This window comes from Empidonax traillii, unplaced genomic scaffold, assembly GCF_003031625.1.
Source record: "Empidonax traillii isolate 1590-97213 ecotype Southwest subspecies unplaced genomic scaffold, ASM303162v1 scaffold342:size1861417, whole genome shotgun sequence".
Lineage (NCBI taxonomy): Eukaryota > Metazoa > Chordata > Aves > Passeriformes > Tyrannidae > Empidonax > Empidonax traillii.
In genome coordinates, this window is record NW_020955535.1 from 635,871 (window position 1) to 655,264 (window position 19,394).

A 19,394-nucleotide genomic window follows, 5' to 3' on the forward strand; every position below is an offset into this window, starting at 1 on the left:
AGTTACAAATCAGTACAAAATGTAAAGAAGAGATGCTTTCTACTTCAATTTTGCATCAGAAGAACCAGCTCCCAACTATCAGTACTTGAGGATGCCTCTTCTTCATAACTATTTAAGGTAGCATGTTTTTAATGCTCATTTACTCTTCTTTCAGTTACACAAGACCACTGTACAACGCGCTCAAAGTTTTCCTTGGTGGGCACCTGAGATTCACTGCCATAATCCAGAAGCAAAGACTCTTTATCCTCAGATGGCACAGTGTGTAGAGAAAAGATCTGAGTTTATACTTGTAGAAGTGGCCACACACAGTAACCAAAACAGGATGCCCAAAGAACAGAGCAAGAACTCAAAATACCTCTCAACTCACTTTCAGGTGACAAAGAGTATGAGATTCCTTGAAACAACACTGAGTCCTACGTATTTAGTAACCTTTATGAACCTCCCTTCTCTGATCCTGGTCTAGGTTTCTCTGAATCCAGAAAAACTTTCACCATCTCCCTCCTTCAAGTGTTTCTTCACATCTTCAAAGAGCTGCAGTATGTGAAGCATACGGACTGTGAAGCACTGACTTCAAAAGCAAAATAGAAGCCTGGTCCCCAGTCTCTTGGACACACTCGTGTGTCCACTGATTCTGTATTACAATTTCTGTCAAAGTGTCCAACAGTGACATCAGGCTCAGCAGAACGCTGTGTCCCAGATCTGGAGCTCTCAGAAAGTACTGGCATCATGTTTGCCATCTATCAATCAGTCAGTCCCTCAGGCACAAAGATGACTGAAAGCAGGAGGTGACAAACTGCAGTTGGCAACTTCACCATCACAGCACTTCACAGAGGTGCTCTCATACAGCAAGAGTAATTTTGTCCTCTCCTGCCACATTATTGTCCAGATTAAATATTTCAGCCTGGAAGAGAGAAAGCTTTGGGGTGACCTAAGTACAATCTTCCAATTCCTGAAGGGAGCCTGCAAGGAAGATGGAGAGGGACTGTTTATAACGGCATGTAGTGACAGGACGGGGGGGAATGGCTTCAAGACTGAAAAAGAAGAGGTTTAGACTGAATACTAGGAGGAAATTCTTTACAGTGAGGGTGGGGAGGCCCTGGCACAGGTCGCCCACAGAAGCTGTGACTGCCCCATCCCTGGAAGTGTCCAAGGCCAGCTTGGACAGGGCTTGGAGTAACCTGGTCTAGTGGAAGGCGTCCCTGCCCATGGCAGTGGGTTTGGAATGCGATGATCTCGAAGGTTCCCTCCAACCCAAACCCTTATATGATTCTATGAAATTCAGAGTTACTCAGTGATCTATTAATCTATTTTGCTTAAACTTTTCCCTAATTTGCAGCACTGCACCACCTTAAGGATCGCTGTGCACTCACTGAACTGCCCATCACTGCAATACTTAAAAACCTGAAATTATGTTAACAAGTACTCAAAATATTATGTTCTGCAGTTTATAGTTATGCTAAAGAGAATGGCCTGAGACAGCACTGGACTGACTTCAAAGCTCAAATATCTCCAGACTTGCCTAAAAGACCCTGTTTTATCCCACAACACAAGGAGTGTTCCTTGCTTCTGGAATACCTGTCCTGCACTCATCTCTAAGCCTGCAACTATGTGACAGGTAATAAATTCAGGATTAACCTATTGTATTTTAAGTCATTATTAATGGAATCCACTAATCTGCCTGCGCTTTTAAGTGCTGTTATGTCAGTCAAAACATAAGAGATGTGACAGACAATTCCTGCATGGGAAGTTCCAGATTGCTGATTTATCTATAGATGCGGAATGTTTACTTCAATCAAGCTAAGAAGTTGGTGTCAAGTGTTTTAACGTATAGAACAACCACTCGTGGAAATTCAGCTTTGTGCTGCTGCAGACACACAGCACCACACGCAGGAGAGCACAAGGAACAGGAGAAAGGATTGTAGTTTGCTCTCCTGCGTGATACCTAAAACCCATTATCTTCTAAAGATAAAAACCTCTGTCTTGTAAAAAACCCAATATTCACAATACGGCCTGCAAATGTTCTCGCTTCTGATTTTCTAAGTATTTTAACGGCAAATTACTCATTAAATTCACAGCTAAACAAACTGAAATTTTTGTTCTGCTCTTAAAACAGCAGCTCCTTTGAATGATCATGATGGATGGTGTAATAAGTGTTTTGCACAGCAATGTTTTCGTGTTTTAATTACACACACCCTCAGCAGAGCTCTCAGATGTCTTTTTGCTGCACCACCTCACAAAGAATCCCTTTATCTGCCGTTGCTTTATCCTCAACCTGAGAGTCTCAGGAATTTTATCGGGAAGATCTGAAACAAAAATAGCCAACAACGGAGGGGGGACAGGGACGTCTGAGTTCGGGGTGGACATGATTTCACGACCCTGAGGGGTGCAGGAGGATGACAGGGGGTCTGCAGGTCCAGAGCAGGGATTCCCCTGCAGCCCTGGGGATATTCCCTGTGGGAGCTGCAGCCACGGAGAGCCCCGGTGGGTATAGCTGCCCTTCAGGAGCTGCATCCCAGGGAAGGGCACGACCGAGACAGGGAGACGTGGGAGGAGCAACCCAGAGGGGCTGGGAGGGATCGACCCATCCCCATCCCTGAGCCCTGGGGAGAGGAGTCAGGAGGGAAGGAGTTGGGAAAGGGCTGATACAAAACAAGCGTCATCAGCAGGACGAGGGAAGGGATTCTACCCTTTCACTCTGCTCTTGGGAGTGCCAGATCTGGGGCTCCCAACACAGGAAGGACCTGGAGCTTCTGGAGCCAGCCCAGAGGAGGCCACAGAGATGCTCAGACGGCTGGAGCCCCTCTGCTCTGGAGACAGGCTGGGAGAGCTGGGGGTGCTCAGCCTGGAGAAGAAAAGGCTCCAGGGAGACTTTACAGCACCTTCCAATGCCTAAAGGGGCTCCAAGAGAGCTGGAGAGAGATTTTGGACGAGGGCCTGGAGTGACAGGACAAGGAGTAATGGTTTGAACTGAAAGGGAGTAGGTTTAGATTAGATAACAGGAATAAATTCTTCCCTGTGAGGGTAGGGAGGCCCTGGCACAGGTTGCCCAGAGAAGCTGTGGCATCCCTCTAAGTGTTCAAGGCCAGGCTGGATGGAGCTCTGAGCAACCTGGGATTGTGGAAGGTGTCCCTGCTCATTGGACTGGGCCAAAATCATCACAACACTGGCATATGTGGACAGTTTACACCCACAATCAAACCTCAACCCTTGGGCCTTCATTGCTTTAGCACAAGAAAAGATTCCCCACAATTCCCCACTCTCTGGCAATGTACAGAGTTCTGCCTCTTTCCATCTTTATCATCATCCATGAGCTTTTACACCTTTTTCTCTCCCCAGCCTGTTGGGGAGGGGGAGCTGCTGGGCAGGTGTCTGTCAGCCAGCTGAGGTCACCCCACAACAGTGGAACTGTCTATAGAAACATAATTTTAATTTTTCTTCTTACTAGACCCCAAACAGGTAATTTTCTTCTCTTAAAATGGCCTTACACAAACCTGCATTCAGTCAGTCAGCATCAGTCTAACATGAACTCACTTCTCTCCTCATTTCTTCATATTTATAAATTAAATTCATTTGATGTTGTAATTTTAAATCACTCTAGATAGAGTCTAGCATATGTGCCAGTAGGGAAGGGTATACTGGAAATAACCAGAGAAACAAGCACCGAAGATCTGGTTGAGGATTATGATAGAAACTCCAAAAGGCTAATAAATAAAAAAAACAGCATGTAGAATCTTAACAATATATTCTTGTACTTGTAAAGACTGTGAAGAACTAAATCTTTCTGGGTCTTCCACACTGTTGCTCGTTCCCACTGTTGTATCCGTAAAACTAAAAAAGTCAAGCATTCAGCACTTCATGGGTGTCAAACTGACAGATTAAAATTAACAATAATAATTGCTTTCAATATTTACTTTAAATTGTCTTTCCTAACATCTTGCCATTGAACCCTCTATTTTCTGTCCTTTTCAAATGAACTCTTCTCCTGTTCCAATCCATGTGTCATCATGGAGAACTGCTGACTTGGTCTGAATGCAAGCAGCTTGTCAGAAACATCATCAAATCTGAGTTAAATATAGGTGGTGAACCATAATAGATGTGCCACTTACATTGTACTGCAGCCTTACCAGTTCCAAAAATTAGAGGAACTATTCACATTCTGTATTTTCATTAAGAATGGGGGCTTAGCACGTTGCAAGGAGCAGAAGTCTGCAGGAAGTAGAAACCAAAATGTTAAGTTACAGAAAGACTAAAATTGCATTTGAGTTGCTGAAAAAATGAATATACAGTTTAAAAATCCATAATGCAGTCTAGAGAAAGGAAGCCCTTCATCTTTCAGGGGGTAGCACCCTTACTTTAGGACGAGGCACTGACTTCATATCCCAGTATTTAAATAAGTTGCTGAAAGCATCACACTCCTGATGAGACATAAAACCTGATCGTTTTTGCAAGCAGAGAAGTGTTAACCTTCATGTTTTGGACAAATTTCATTTGGACAATTACATTCCAACTAACTGCTCCTGCGATTTCAAATGTCTAAGAGTCACCAAACAAATGACATTACACCTTAGCTCTCACACCAGAACATGAGGAACTAGAAGGTCACCGGGATAAACAGCAATATTTTGGTAGACAGTTCTAAATGTCAGCAAAGCAATTTCGTGTAGGATGTAAAATGCAATGGAGAGTTAAGCAACATTTTTGAAAAGTACATAAGATCTTTGGTAGTAGTCACAGGCACAGGTTGGGGACTGCATTCATTAACCCACGAAACTGAGGTTTAGACAGCGGCTCCTTTTACAGCCTTTACTTACTTTTAGAAAAGCTTGAGATGGCACAGAATAGAAAGGGTTCATTTCACATCACTTACCTTTTTTATATAGGAACTTTATATGTTTAAACCAACTCTATGCATCAAGCACTGGAATAGAACAACATTGTTCAAAAAAATAATGGGACAAAACAATGACTTTGGAATAAGAAAAGAAAAAGACAAGAAGAAAAACAAAATGACAAAATTCTCCTTTTCACACATAACAGGAAAGTTTAGCCCTTACACTACAATTTTGTAAGATGTCAGCCACTCAACAGATTATATCTGATAATGAAGCATAAAAGAAGTACTTCTTTCCTGGTGCAAAGAAGTACAGCAAGAAAATAAGACAATATTTTCTTACTAGATTTATTTACTTGAGATCACTTTCAAGACACATCTTGCATTGCCACTGATGATGTAAAACACCCCACTAAAATAAGCTCTCGCTCCTCTGAAAAACAGATGTAACCAAACAGCACTACACAACTTTACATCCAACTGCACCATCTAGCAAACCATAATCATTGTGCTGAAATAGCTTCTGAAGCTCTCTCTGAGAAGTTTATATACTGATACCAAAGTGGCTTTATAAAAATATTGCACATTTTGAAATACCAAGTGTGCATCACGTTTATCTTTTGGAACAAATTAAAACCTGATGTCGTAATCCAAAAGGTTGGTTTTCCCTTAGTAGGGAAGAGAACTTCAATCTGTTTTGTGACTAATCTCTATTCTGGATGCACCTCAAACTTACACTCTACCACTTCCATTTGGTATCACACACATAAAAGCCAGTCTTTTAAAATTTCCCTACTTTTCAACCTCTGCTGGCAAATTCATTCCTCTTTAAGCCCGAGATCCACCTTTTCCCTTAGTTCACTGTATTTTCCCTAAGTTACACCTTATCCCATCGAACACTTCAACAAGATGCAAATAAACAAACAACCCATTTTAATCCTGAGATGCAAAACTGCCTTGTGAAAGAAGCAGCTAAAGACAGGAAGCAAATTTTGAATGTATTTGTTAGCTCCCCCTTAACTCTTCTCACAAGGTACATTAAACATTTGCAGCATGACAGTGAAACGATTTGCTCTGCAATATGGTACCCCTTTGTGTAAGCATTTTATATTCTTATGATAGGCATTTCAAAAAGGCATGTTAATGCTTTATTTGTTGTGAAGGCAATTCATTCATCTGAGACACCTATGCACCCGTTGGGAAAGATGGATTTCCTAGTGCTTTCTCCCAGTCCTGCATGGTCTGACAGGTTATTTACAGGAAAGCAAAACGACTGTGTTTGAGGTGCTCACCTTGACATTGAGAGAATGACTTCAAAATCAGACATTCAGCCTCACAGGACACTGGACTTTGTAAAAACAGCTTTGTTTTTGTCACTGAGCTTGGACACAGGCACAGAAGAACCGAAGAACCCCATTCTCTTCTGCCCAGATGCACATTCATAAGATCTTTCTGATTGATTCCCCCAGTCCTTCACGACAAGGACATTTAAAATTCAGGCAATGAAAACAATACCTGGAGTATTATTAATGCAATAATCAGTTAATAATAGCTAATAACCAAGAAGGCTACAGCAAATAGACCTAATTACATCTGCCATCAAATACATGTTCTCGTGCTGATGTGCTATTTAAGAAGTACTTGCCTTCAAAGCAACGCTTTGGTGAGTGTTTCCACAGCCAAGCCTGCTCTTTAAACCTGGTGTCTCCTTGACCTTTCACATCTAAAAAAACCCTAAAATCTTGCAGTAAACAGAGCCCCAAACCTATTTATGTTGGCTGAATTGTGACATGGCACATGACACTGCAGCAGTCACAGCCCACAGCAATACTGCCCTGGCCAGGCCCAGGCAGCACCGTGTGATCCTGCAGCACGTTACTGTGCAGGCTCAAAAAAAATCAAAGCAACTCAGCAGAAAAGAAGGCAGGCCCAATGAATTGCCCAGAATATTAGTTCTGAAGCCTTCCACCTGTCTCCCATTCTCTGGAGGGATATGGGATTATTACACATGACAAAGTCAATGTGCATCTTAAATGATAAAGAGATGTAATACAATATTGAGACAAAAACAGGATCTGGAAATTGGGGGTTTTATGCTTTTGTTAAGCAAGCTAGTAGCCAACAAACACTGTTTCCAAAAACTGTAGTGGCTGTAATGTAATTTACTGTCTATATAACTCCCAAGTAGTCCTCTCTCAAAAAAACTACTAACAAGAACTCTCAAGAGTAGAGAGGTACAAAATCTAAGAAAGAAAAACAGTAGCACACATATCCAGGGATTCCCCATCCCTGGAAGTGTCCAAGGCCACCTTGGAAGGTGTCCCTGCCCATGGCAGGGGGTTGGAATGAGAAGAACTTGAAGGTCCTTTCCAACCCAAACCACTCCATGATTCTGTGATTATTTAGCAACCAGCAAAAACAACATCTAATCAGAAACGTCAATTGTGAGCACAGTATTACAGCTGAGTCCACTAATCCTAACTAAATATGTTCTCAGAACCAACAAGCTCTCACCATTTCGCATCTGAAAATCAAAGGAAGGCTACATTAATATTGCTGTGCACGTCATGCAAACAAGGAGCTATAAGAGTTATCTGTTTCTCTGGGTTATCTTGTGTAATTATGTACAGGAACATCAGGAACTGACAAACAAATCTGATGACCACTGAAGTTTGGGACAGTGACTTCAAACAATGCCAAAAGACTTTACAGGACACCACGGGCCTTCATTTAAACCCAGACTAAGTGAAAAACGTGTAACAACACGTAAAAGGAGTAACACCTACACTAAAACATATAGTTTAGCCTCAGAACTCTGCAGAAACACTAATCTCACTGGTTACACCTCCAGAAGTTGGACATCACTAAAAGATGTATTAAATCTTTCCTCCCTGCAAGAAAACGTTGAAAAGGCAAAGCCATCACAAAAAACAAAAAAAAAGTAATATTTCCCTTCTTACACTATCAAATACATTGAGAGTATTCAACCTTCAGAATGTTTTATTCAATACTGCATTCTCAGTAAACAAAAATATCCCCTGCTGACATAAAACCCTTTGCAACTTCCAAATTGCTGACTTACAAAGGCACTTCTTGGTTCCTATCGGTTACAATGTCTTCTAAAAATTTTCTAACTAATAGTAATGATGAAAGACTGGTTTCATTTGTAGTAAATCATTTAATATATTCTATGCAAGGGGAAACCTTAATAAAATAACAGACCTGGCAAACTGAACAACCGGTTCCATGTATATCACTCTGCTAATTCAAATTTAAAAAATAAAAAAAAAATCCAGTCTTCTTTGAATTAAAATGTCTCCATAAATAGGCCACTTTTTAGAAAAGGTAATATAACTAGTCCTCAGTGCACATTAAATCTCTCACAAGTAGTAGCAATAAATTTCACAAGCATCTACACCATGTACAAATCAAACAAGCCCTGCATCTCCACACACTTCAGGGATACACTGGCATGGCCTTGCTCACAGCATCCATGGTTGAAAATATAAATATGGGCAACCAATACATTCCTTCAGCCATCTCCACATCTGCAAGGAGCTGCTGTATGTAATTCAACACCACTTTAAATAATATCTGGGAACTTCTTAAAGGAAAAGAAAGAAAGGGAAAGAAAACGGGAGAATGTCTTGTCCAGTTTCATATCCCTGTTTAGCTGTGAAGTTTTACAAATTGTTATCAATTAATGCAGCTGAAACTGAGCTTGGAAGTTTAAAACAACACTGAGTGAAATGGAAGTTATGAATAATTAATCCATACACTAAAGGCCAAACTATTTATCTAAAGGACTCTGTGTTGAATTGAGTTTCCATGATCTATACAGTCATTGCTTGTCTTGGTTCAAACATGTAAACTGCATTTCTTGCCCAGTGCTGTGTGTGTCACATTCCTGCTCCTCTGCCAGGTCATTAACAACTTTTTAATTAAGAGTCCCCACACATTTCCTCCCTCTTGCAGTTTGGTGAACCGATTTTTAAAAATGTAAGGCGAGAAAAAAATTATGGCTTTTTCCTCCAACTCCAGTCCTGTAACTTGCACTAATTTTCTCAATTCTTTTACTACTTTGTGACCCATCTGCCATAAGGTACTTCAATCTAGAACAGCCCAAATTAAAAATAAAAGCCTTAAAATAAATTACAACCACGTGACATCCAAGAAAGTAAAGTCACTCTAAACTCTGTGCCACAGACGAACAAAGAGTCCACCCCTACTTTCTCCAACTCTATGCTAACAGTGCCCACTGACCATTTCCCTTACCCTGACTACCACTTAAAATCCTTTTTAAAAGAAGTATCAGCGTTGCAGAAATTTTAACAACTGTACTGCTGCTAAAATCAGTTTGTCACAGTTTCATGAACCACTTCATTACATCCGACAGCTGACGGCAAAAAAGCACACAATTATGAGACATTATTCAATTTATAATCAAAGTCCTTCTGACATTAGAAATTTGCCAAATCAACCACACAGCTCCAGAATGCCTGAAGCTGGTTTAAGGTTTTTCAGTCTAACTTCTTCAGTGGAAGTTGTCTGAGTCTGCTTTCTTATATGGACCACAGTTTTCAGTTACAGCATTGTTTTTTATAAGTCAGTTTTGTCTTCCCTCTGGAACACCTTGGTGTGACTGTGAGTGAAACACTCTCCACTCCAGGAAATTAAGCTGGCTGTGCTCAACCAGACGTAGCAGAAGATCTTCACCTTGAGTCAGGTCTTCCCTGAAACGACAGTGTTACACAGCCCTCCCAAAGCCCAGAAACTAACTAATGATTCAGATTTGGATCAAAATTCTAATTATTTCCTACCCTAAAGTCCTTTCTCCTAAACTTGTAAAACTCAAATAGTCTTGATAGAAAACATCCTATAACATTCACCAAAAGCTCAATGTGCAGAGGACTGGAACAGTTTCCACCAGGAGAGGAAAATCATGAAAAGGAAGAGCCAGCACAGAAAAAAGGAAAACCTTTCTACAGCTTCCTGCAACAGCAAAGGCTAGAGGTGATTAAATGCAGATTGTGGAACTTCCCCCCCCGGATCTTCTTCCAGAAGGCCCAGGTATTGCTCCTCCATAACCAGACCTTTGAGACAGCGAGATGGAGACGGGATGTTCTCTCAAAGTCCCTCCCGGTCTCCTTTCTGTGGTTTGTTTGGCATCTCTTGTACAAACACGGACAGGAAAATTCATTAACTGCAGCCACAGTGCTTGCTTAAGAAGTCAGTAAGGGAAGTGAGAATAAGCTACCTGAAATCCTGTTTCTTCTGGAAATCTGCTTTCTCTTTAGGTGGAATAGGAAGGTTTCATAAAAAGGTTCTGCTAGAAAACCTTATCATAAACCAGCATTATTAACTGAAGCTACCTTATTTTAATGGCTCACGCATAAAAGAACATCACATTCACTTTTTGTTAACCAGGAATTTTAAAATAATTTAGATTTTATACTGACTTGGGTATCAGCTGCGAAAGGAACATCAATGTGTTCAGCAGCTACAGATCAGATAACCTTCCCTCTAAATGGGAAGAAAGACGACAGTCAGAGTGAAGTATAATGAGAAACATTTTATATAATGCTGGCTCACATCAGTAATTTGCTGTTTGTGAGGAGATCTGCAGTTTTTCAAGTTTTAACCTTTGAATATATTACTATGCTGAACATTCATGAGATCAAGGAAACATCGAGTACCAAGAAGCATCTCATGAATCTCAACTTGAAACAGAAAAATCCGATGTGACTGATAACATTAACTACCAGTTCTGCAACTTTCACTATGTGAATGACTAATACAACCACCACAACCAGCATGCACTTTGTTCTCCTCAAACATTAAAAAAATAATATTATTTTATTCTTTAAGGGGTAATGATCTAGCACTCAGAGTAGTTTGAAGATATAAATGCTTATTTAGAGCTGGGACACTGTCTTCTCTTGCTTATTAATTTATTACCAAAACCTATCAGTGCAAAAATAATTAAAGAACTTTTAAGATTTTACAGCCTAATAATGCTGTTAATAAATAGCTACAGATGTGATACTTGTCTAACAGCTACTACACAAAAAGTTTTTAAATATGACACAAAAGATACTACTCTTCATACAAAAGATAGTGCAGCTTTTCAAATACAGCACAATAACCACAGCCCTGCTATCTTATTAATTCTTAGCCTGGAAAACTGCATTTTCACTATTCCTTGCAGCATTTAAGGTCAACTCTGATCCTGCTTTAAAGTTAGTCTTCATGGTGCATTCATCTGTGCTTTCAGCTATTTTGTGAATCGCAGAGTAATTAACCTTTATTCAATACATTTCTCATTCCCTGACAAGCGTGGCATTTCTCCCTCAAGCTCTTCTTGGAACAAAAAAAAAAAGTGCTACTGTTCTGTTCCCAACAATGTATGCAAACAAACACTGCTGCATGTAGAGCAAAGCACACAAATGGAGGAACGGGCAAGCAAAAAGTCATTTCTGCTGTAATTTCCCTTATTAGTAAATAGGTCAGAAAACATCTTTCTTTACAGAAAATTCCAGTCACTGCCAGGAGGCTCCTGGGACAAAGCTCATGCCCACCAAGGAGCTCCAACAGACAACGGCAGGATGGAGAACCCAAATCCCAGCCTAAGGAGCTACTCCCAAGACTGTCCAGGGCGCTTCCCCCTGAACCACCAGGACAAAGGCAATGGCATCTCCACTGTGACCACCAGGACTCTGTGACAAGGGCTGTTTCCACCGTGACCACCAGGACTTTGTGACCAGGGGTGTTTCCAACGTGACCACCAGGACTTTGTGACGAGTTGCACGGTGCCCTGCAGGCCCTTGTGACCTGGGGTGGCACTGTGTCCAGAGGCCATTGTGACACAGATCCCTGGGGGATCTGGTGGGGTCAAATGCCTTAAAGTGGCCACTCCCATGAGATGTGCTCCCCTGGGTGCCCGTGGCAAATGTTCAACAGGGCACCCTGAAGATGCCAAAGGAGGGGAAGGCCCACTGCCAGCCCCCGGTGAGGCTGCCACCGCTGCGGGATGGGGCTGGAGGGAGAGGCTGGAGTGGGAACAGACAGACAGTCACGCCTGGCACCCGGCATTTCCGAGTTCAGCTGGGCTGCCATGGCCAGGACCCGCCTTGGTGCCAGGGCCAGGCTTTCCAGCTTGGGGAGGTCGTTGTGCCGATGCAGCTGCCTCCATCCCGCGCCGCCTCCTGCTTCCCACGGGGGCTCCACAGGCAGCCCCCGGCAGCACCGCGGCACACCAGGACAACCAGCTCGTCCCTCGCTGGGAACAGGCTGTCACCACTGCCCAGACCAGCAGTGTCACAGAGCCATCAGAGCCTCTGCACACAGGACAGGCTGGAGGGTTGGGAGTCACCGCCCTGGAGGACAGTGACATGGCCAGAAAGAGCATCCCCACCAGCCTTGCTTGTCCACACCTCCCTCCAAGGGCCTCAAGGAACGCAGGCAACTCCACGCTGCCTCACCCTTCAGACTCCAGCAGCAGCCTCTGCAAATGTCAGGCTGTCCCCTCTGCCAGCAGCAGCCTCTGGGTCTCCTCTGAGGGGCAGAGCACGTGCCGAGGGCCTTGTGCCCAGCAGCCACCAAGAGCTTGTGCCACCTGCTCGAAGGGGCAGCATGGCTGCTGACAGGGCCTGGGAAACACCTTCCCCAGGGAGCAGAACTGCAGGGCTCTGGGAACGGTCAGTGGCAAGACAAGGCCATCATCTGCCACCCCTGGGACCTGGACGTGGCTCACCGCTCTGCACAGAGGCCACGGATGCTCGGAAGGACCTGCTGCTTACCAAGACAGAGGAGCTCGAGCACCTGGAGGAAGAGGACGATGAAAAAAATTATGGATACGTGTTTAGAGACATCATCTCTCATCTGGAGGAAGAAAGTTCCATCAAGACCACCTGCACCCCCAATCAAGCAAGTCTCAGGCAGGAGCCAGTGGCAGGCCCCCAGGTGCTGCCCAGCATTCCCAACTTGACCAGTGATGCCACAGCAGAGACAGAAAACTACTCTGAGCACAAGTCTGATGCCCTGCTTGCGGACCAACAGTCTGTCTCCGAGGACTGGCTGTACTGGGACACTGTTCTAAAGGAGCTACAGAAAGAGCATGAGGAGAAAGAGGTCCCTGGCACAGAGGCTGCAGGAGAGGTGGACAGTGACCCACAACAAAGTGCATCGCTTGCCCCTTGCAAAGAACAAGAGGCAGAGGCAGCAGCTTCTCCCCTGTCTGGAGAGACCTGGGATGAAGAGTACAGTGAGTCTGAGGAAAGCTCAGGCTCCTCAGCTTCTCTGTCACCTGAGAGCTTCTGTAGAGAGAGTCAAAGGGAAACTCCTTTGTCATCCTTACGACCCGCCCATGGCACAGGCACTGAGGATGTTGGGAAGCATCCTGTGTATACCAAGACAGAGGAGGTGGGGGAGCTGGAGGAAGAGGATGATGACAAAACATATGAAGACCTGTTTAGAGAGATCCTCTCCTCCTTGGAGAAAGTAAGTTCCCCTGAGGCCAAGTGCATCCTCAATGATATGTCAGGTCTCAGGCAGGAGCCAGTGGCAGGCCCCCAGGTGCTGCCCAGCACTCCCAACTTGACCAGCGACTCTACAGCAGAGAAAGAAAATCACTCTGAGCATGAGTCTCCTGCCCTGCTTGCAGACCAGCAGTCTGTCTCTGAGGACTGGCTGTACTGGGACACTGTTCTAAAGGAGTTACTGGAAAAGCTGGAGGAGAAAGAGGTCTCTGGCACAGAGGCTGCAGGAGAGGTGGACATTCATGCACAGAGTGCATCGCTTGCCCCTTGCAAAGAACAAGAGACAGAGGCAGCAGCTTCTCCCCTGGCTGGAGACACCTGGGATGAAGAGTACAGTGAGTCTGAGGAAAGCTCAGGCTTCTTAGCTTCTCTGTCACCTGAGAGCTTCTGTAGAGAGAGTCAAAGGGAAACTCCTTTGTCACCCTTACAACCCGCCCATGGCACAGTGCTGTGCACAGGCACTGAGGATGCTGCGAAGCATCCTGTGCATATCAAGACAGAGGAGGTGGGGGAGCTGGAGGAAGAGGATGATGACAAAACATATGAAGACCTGTTTAGAGAGATCCTCTCCTCCTTGGAGGAAGAAAGTTTCACTGAGACCACCTTCGTCCTTGACAATCTGTCAATTTTCATGCAGATGCGACTGGCAGGCCCCCAGGTGCTGGCCAGCACTCCCAGCTTGACCAGTGACTCCACAGCAGAGACAGAAAACTACTCTGAGCACGAGTCTCCTGCCCTGTCTGCAGACCAGCAGTCTGTCTCTGAGGACTGGGTGTACTGGGTCACTGTTCTAATGGAGCTACTGGAAAAGCTGATGGAGGAAGAAGTCCCTGTGCTCCTTGTGCAGGAGAAGGGGGACAGTGACCCAGAGAGTGTGTTGCTACTCCCACTGCAAGACAAACCTTGCCCAGTGCCTGCCCAGCCCCTGCCTCCTTCCCCCACAGGTCCCTCAGCCCTCCCACATTCCCCGGCTCCCCGGCCACGGCGCTCCATTGTCGGGATGGCCCGTCGGGCTCTGTGCTGGGTTTTCTCCTTCCCCTGCCTCGGGGGACAGGGAGAGGAGTGACCCCAGCTGCCAGCAGCAGGAGGATCCCCAAAGGTGGCTCTTCACCCTGAGGATGTGCAGTTCCCAGAGGGTACAGGATGGATGGGGCCAGAGGCAGCCACCTGCCACAGGGACATCCTGCTGCTGCTGGACCCACCCCGTCACTCCCACTGGTCAAGGACAGCCGGCTGAGGAAGGATTACAGCAGCACATCGTAGAATCCCAGGAAAGCTGACTTTAGCCACAGGGTGGATTGTGGTGGTGCATCCCCCCGCCCATCCCAAGGCCCCACTGCGACCTGGAAATGCTCATTAGGCCTTGATGAACTGTACGTGGGCTTATCAGGAGCATTGTTCCCAGGAACTAACAGTGGTCTAACAAGCACCTGCTTTTTAATAAACAGCCTCAGAAACTTAATTTTCTTCCTTGAAAAACAAACTAAGTGAAAGAATATTGTTGTTATTAAACCCTCAAAGAGAGTTACTAACTGGAATTGTGGCCAGGATGGAAAATTACTATAAACAAAGCCCACTCCCTTGCGACCCTATAAACAGAAGTCCGAAGTGAGAGCCTTTGAGCTCTCAGTTTTCAGAAGGTAAGGGGCTAATGTGCATGTCTCAAACACCAACAACTACATGGGTGTGGTGTTACCAACAGCCAAGGACTGTTGGTAAGAACAGACAAGAATTGTTGGCAATAACCAAAGACTGTGGGTATTAACACGCTGTGAGAAAGAACAAGATGTGGCTTGCAAAGCGGGTCTGGGTGGAAACAGGGCAGCACTTTCCTGGGACAGACATCTGGGACTTCCTTCCTTCCTTTTTCTTTCTTTCTTTCTCTCTTTCTTTCTTCCTTTCCCTTTCTCTTTCTCCCTCTTTCTCTACTTCATCTCTCCTCTCTCTCCCTTTCACCCTACCCCTTTATCCAAATCCCCTGCCACGAGCTTATATTGTAGGTCAGGGACTAACATAACCATTTCCATGCCAAGTGTTTGATTTACTAATAAAGCTTTAAAATAAAACCCCTTTGCAGACTCTCTGACTTTCAACGATCCTTTCAACCACGAGCCTTTACAAATCTTCCTCTCCCTTAAGGGTAGAAAATGGCTCAAGAGACCTTTCCCAGATTTCCCAGGACAAGCAGCTCCTGGAGCAGCTCCAGGGGAGGACAACAAACTATTGTTAAAGGACTGGAGCATTTCTCTTATGAGGAAAGGCTGAGGGAGCTGGGCCTGTTCAGCCTCAAGAAGAGACATTTGAGAGGGGCCATTATCCACGTCTATCATTTTCTGAAGGAGGTGTCAGAGGATGGACCAGGCTCTGCTCGGTGGGGCTGAGCAATAGGACAAGAGGAACGGGCAGAAACTGATGCACAGGAAGCTCCATCTGAACATGAGGAAGAACTTCTTTCCTGTGCAGTGACTGAGCACTGGAACAGGTTGCCCAGAGAGGGAGTGGAGTCTCCCTCACTGGAGATATTCCAGAACCATCTGGACACAATCCTGTGCCATGTGCTCTGCCATGGCCCTGCTGGAGCAGAGGGATTAGATCAGATGACCCACTGTGGTCCCTTCCAACCTGACCCATTCTGTGGCTTTCTAACACAGACAGATTGACCCAGAAGTGGAGAAAGCCTTCTTTAAACAAATCAAAGAGATCTCCCAATTGTCGTCCTTCTAATGGAGATCAAAAAAACTTTCAGCATCCACTAGGAGGGTAACATGACAGGACACAAGGAATCCATGAGATATCTGGAGTGGGATAATTTTTGGTCAAAGATGTTGGACAGGTCTACTTTCTCTAACCTGTGGAAACTTCTGTCTGCTTAAAGAAATACTGTTGCCATATGTCAGATTACTTTCACCTTGGCAAAACAAATACTTTTTGCACTGATCTGCTTACACAGCACTTTCGAGTAGACAGGGTATTCCTGGCTGCTCTTTCATCAAGAAAAAAGATGGATGTCCTTTTGTTCAGGCTGTAAAAATTAGTGCCTTATACTTATGAGTCAGAGCTTTCTGAAGCAGCTCCTTTCCCTCACAATGGAGCATTCAGCTTTCATCAGCAGAGCCACCGCTAACGATCCCAGAACCGACCGCCTAAAAAAACATGATGAGCCCTTACAAGGAGTCTGGCAGCAATTATCTTCTCTTAAATATAGACAGAGCAGATAAATGCTGAGCTGGCCACGGATTTTCAGACAAACAAGGACTTGCTAATGATGGATTCTTGAAACCAAGAGGAATGGGATAGTGGGATAACCAATCATTTGCAATACATCAATGCCAAGTTCTGCTAGGAAAAAATGTCGCAGGGAACCCAAGGTTTCTGCAAGAGAGGATGTGGATGTCAAAATCTAAGTGTCACTATCAGAGGATGCACAGGAATAAGTTTTGAGAATGTCAATAAGTTAACTTATGAAAGAAATCTTTTCAAAGAAATCTGACCCAATAGTCCATCAATCTTCTTTAGGAGACCAGGGTGAAGAAAAAGGTCTTTGTCATATTAGGCAGAACATCCAAAACCATGGTTTATATCTGCAGGGTAAGAAAATCATGTTCCTCCTGACTCTTTTCCAAAGACTGGGTTTCAGAGATTTTACCTTGCTCCACAGCATTCAGGAATTACAGGACTTGATCCCTTGGAAGAAGAGTTATCATCAAGATTTAAAAACATGGCCACCATAAATACAAATGCCAGCCTATGATTCTTCAGATTGTTGAATAATGGTTTTGAAAAAGTAAAAAATTTCTTTAAAGCGACTTTCAGAAATCGAGAAAAACGATGGTCTTTTCTAACCATTTATATTTTCTTTAAAGGAAGGGTGAGGAGAATAAACAAGACCAGAAAACCATAATTTGGAACTAAAAGGAGTTTTCTTAAAAGTCTTCATAATTGTGCATGTTCTATATCAGTTTTTAAAAATATCACCAAAAAAATCACCACAGAAACCAGACAAGGCTTGCCAAGGAATATTTTGCAAATTAAATAACTACTTTGTCTAATAATGTTGAAAATTTAGGCGAGTTTGCATAAAAATTGATGATTTCTATGCGCACATGGGTGGAGTTCTTGATGTGTAGCTCCAGTGAATGGAATTGGATACCCCTTTATGAAGTCAGAAATGTTTTCAAAACCTAAATAATATCTTGGGCTTAAAAAGTTTTTTATACAACTTCATCTCTCTTTTAAATTTTAGTTCCAAGACCCCAGGTATTTGCTTGAGACTTGTAGGCACAGAATTAAGTTCTCCCAAAAACAATGTCACCCAGAACATCTCACTGCAAAGTGGATACAAACACTGTTGCCTGCCATGCAGCAACTAAGCAATGGAAATTATTATTTCTTAAATGGGAAAGCAACTAATATGCCAAGCAGAAGATGAATGACAGCAACTCAATCTACAAACTGTATCTTCAGAATTCTGTCTGTTCTCGCTCAAGAGAACAGGAAACTGGGATACACAGATGCAAACAAAGCTGGTTTTAGGACTCCAAACAGAAGTAAAACCCATTCTGAGAGGTGATGTTCTTCGCAAGAGGCTCCATATAATGTGTTCTTTGCAGAACACCAAACAGAGGAAGGGACGTGCCACATCACAGATACACCCTTGGTAACTGGAACTCAACACATCCAAAGGCAGAGCCACAAAAATGACAGTTGATGCCATCAGCTAAAGCCAGTGTCTCATCAGTAAAATAAAAGCAGAAAGTTGCATTTTAAATGAACATTAGGAATTATGATTGGATGCCTCTTCGCCATGTCCGAAAGGCAAAAGCAACAATCTAAGCCAAGCACCCTTTGTCTTAATCACAAAATGCAGCCACGCCTTCTTGAAGAAACAAATTCCCACCTTCTCATCTTTTTCCCTTAGTCAACCAGTGTCATCTGCTTCAGTTAGGAGGAGTTTCAGCCAACAAGCTCTTAGCCAAAACCCGACTTCAGTGACACACTAATAATCCAAAAAACCTGACCATCTGTGTTCCGTGAAGGGGAGACGTAAAAATGAGTATTAGCAGCATATTGATGAAACTGCAACCCAATCTGTCACAACCTCCTTTGCAGCCTCACATGAAAGGCACAGTTGGCAGGGATCTAAAACATTCCATGGGAAAGCTTCTGGAAGAGGAGAAAGAACCGCTTCAAATAACTCAGTTGTGTGGGAGAGAATAAAGAGGGAATAATGAAAGCATGGATCTGCCAAAGACTAAGATAACGTGGAGACCTGTCAACCACCTCTCATGGCCAGTGAAACCAAACACACTCGTGTTTCTCATCTCCCATTAGCAATGCAATACTATCAAGCAGTAGACCCAGTGTGATTTCTGCACGTTTGGAGGAAGCAGATGAAATGTGTTTGAGAACTTTAAAATGACCAAACATTTTTGCCTTCACACAGGTCTGCACAACACTCTGTAATATCCAGTATCAAGAAGAGCTGTCCCTTATTCCCAGTGAGGATGCACTCTTGGATGTCACCAAACTTGGCATCCCCTGTGACTACGAAGACCATTTCATCAGAACATTGCACATCTCCTTGCTGAACTTCTGATATTCCTCCTGGTCCCAGCCTCAGGTTTCCCAAGATACTTCTGGACTCGAATCTCTACCACTTACAACGTTCACTCAGCACTTGGTATCATCCAGAAATCTGCTGAGGACACGTTTCTGTTTCACCATCTGGATCTTTGATATATTGCATATCAGCCTCGGTACCATCAAAGAATCAGCCACTTCTGCCAGAAGACAAACAGGTCAGTTGAGCTTGAGCTGAGGTTGGTAACTCCACACTGACTGTGCTCAGCTATGTTCTTCTCTTTCACGTGTTTGGAAAGGCTCCATAATCTTTTCAGAATCTCAAATGAGGCTGAGCAGCCTGTGGACCCCCAAATCTGCCTCCTTATGTTTCCTTTAGATAAAATACTAATTTTTTTTTTTTTTTCAGTCATCAGAAACCTTCATGAGTCACCAGATTCAAATCT

General features: G+C 43.9%; 2 protein-coding genes across 2 annotated transcripts in view; one reads left to right on the plus strand and one right to left on the minus strand.

The window, feature by feature from the left end:
* Positions 1-19,394, minus strand: part of TRAPPC9 (trafficking protein particle complex 9) — a 444,311-nt gene that overhangs the window by 320,372 nt on the left and 104,545 nt on the right. The gene's annotated exons all lie outside the window — the stretch shown is intronic.
* Positions 11,932-15,197, plus strand: LOC114061601. Its single transcript, XM_027892230.1, has 2 exons — positions 11,932-12,988; positions 14,222-15,197. The coding sequence occupies exons 1-2, from the start codon at positions 12,008-12,010 to the stop codon at positions 14,432-14,434; spliced, it is 1,194 nt and encodes a 397-aa protein (XP_027748031.1). The 5' UTR covers positions 11,932-12,007; the 3' UTR covers positions 14,435-15,197.

What these genes read in the sequence shown, in the direction of transcription:
- LOC114061601 (XM_027892230.1), top strand. Translation starts at nt 12,008, where the DNA reads ATGCAGCTGCCTCCATCCCGCGCCGCCTCCTGCTTCCCACGGGGGCTC. An exon ending in GCACAGAGGCTGCAGGAGAG is followed by an intron (nt 12,989 to 14,221) that starts GTGGACAGTGAC and finishes GTGCAGGAGAAG; the next exon opens with GGGGACAGTGACCCAGAGAG.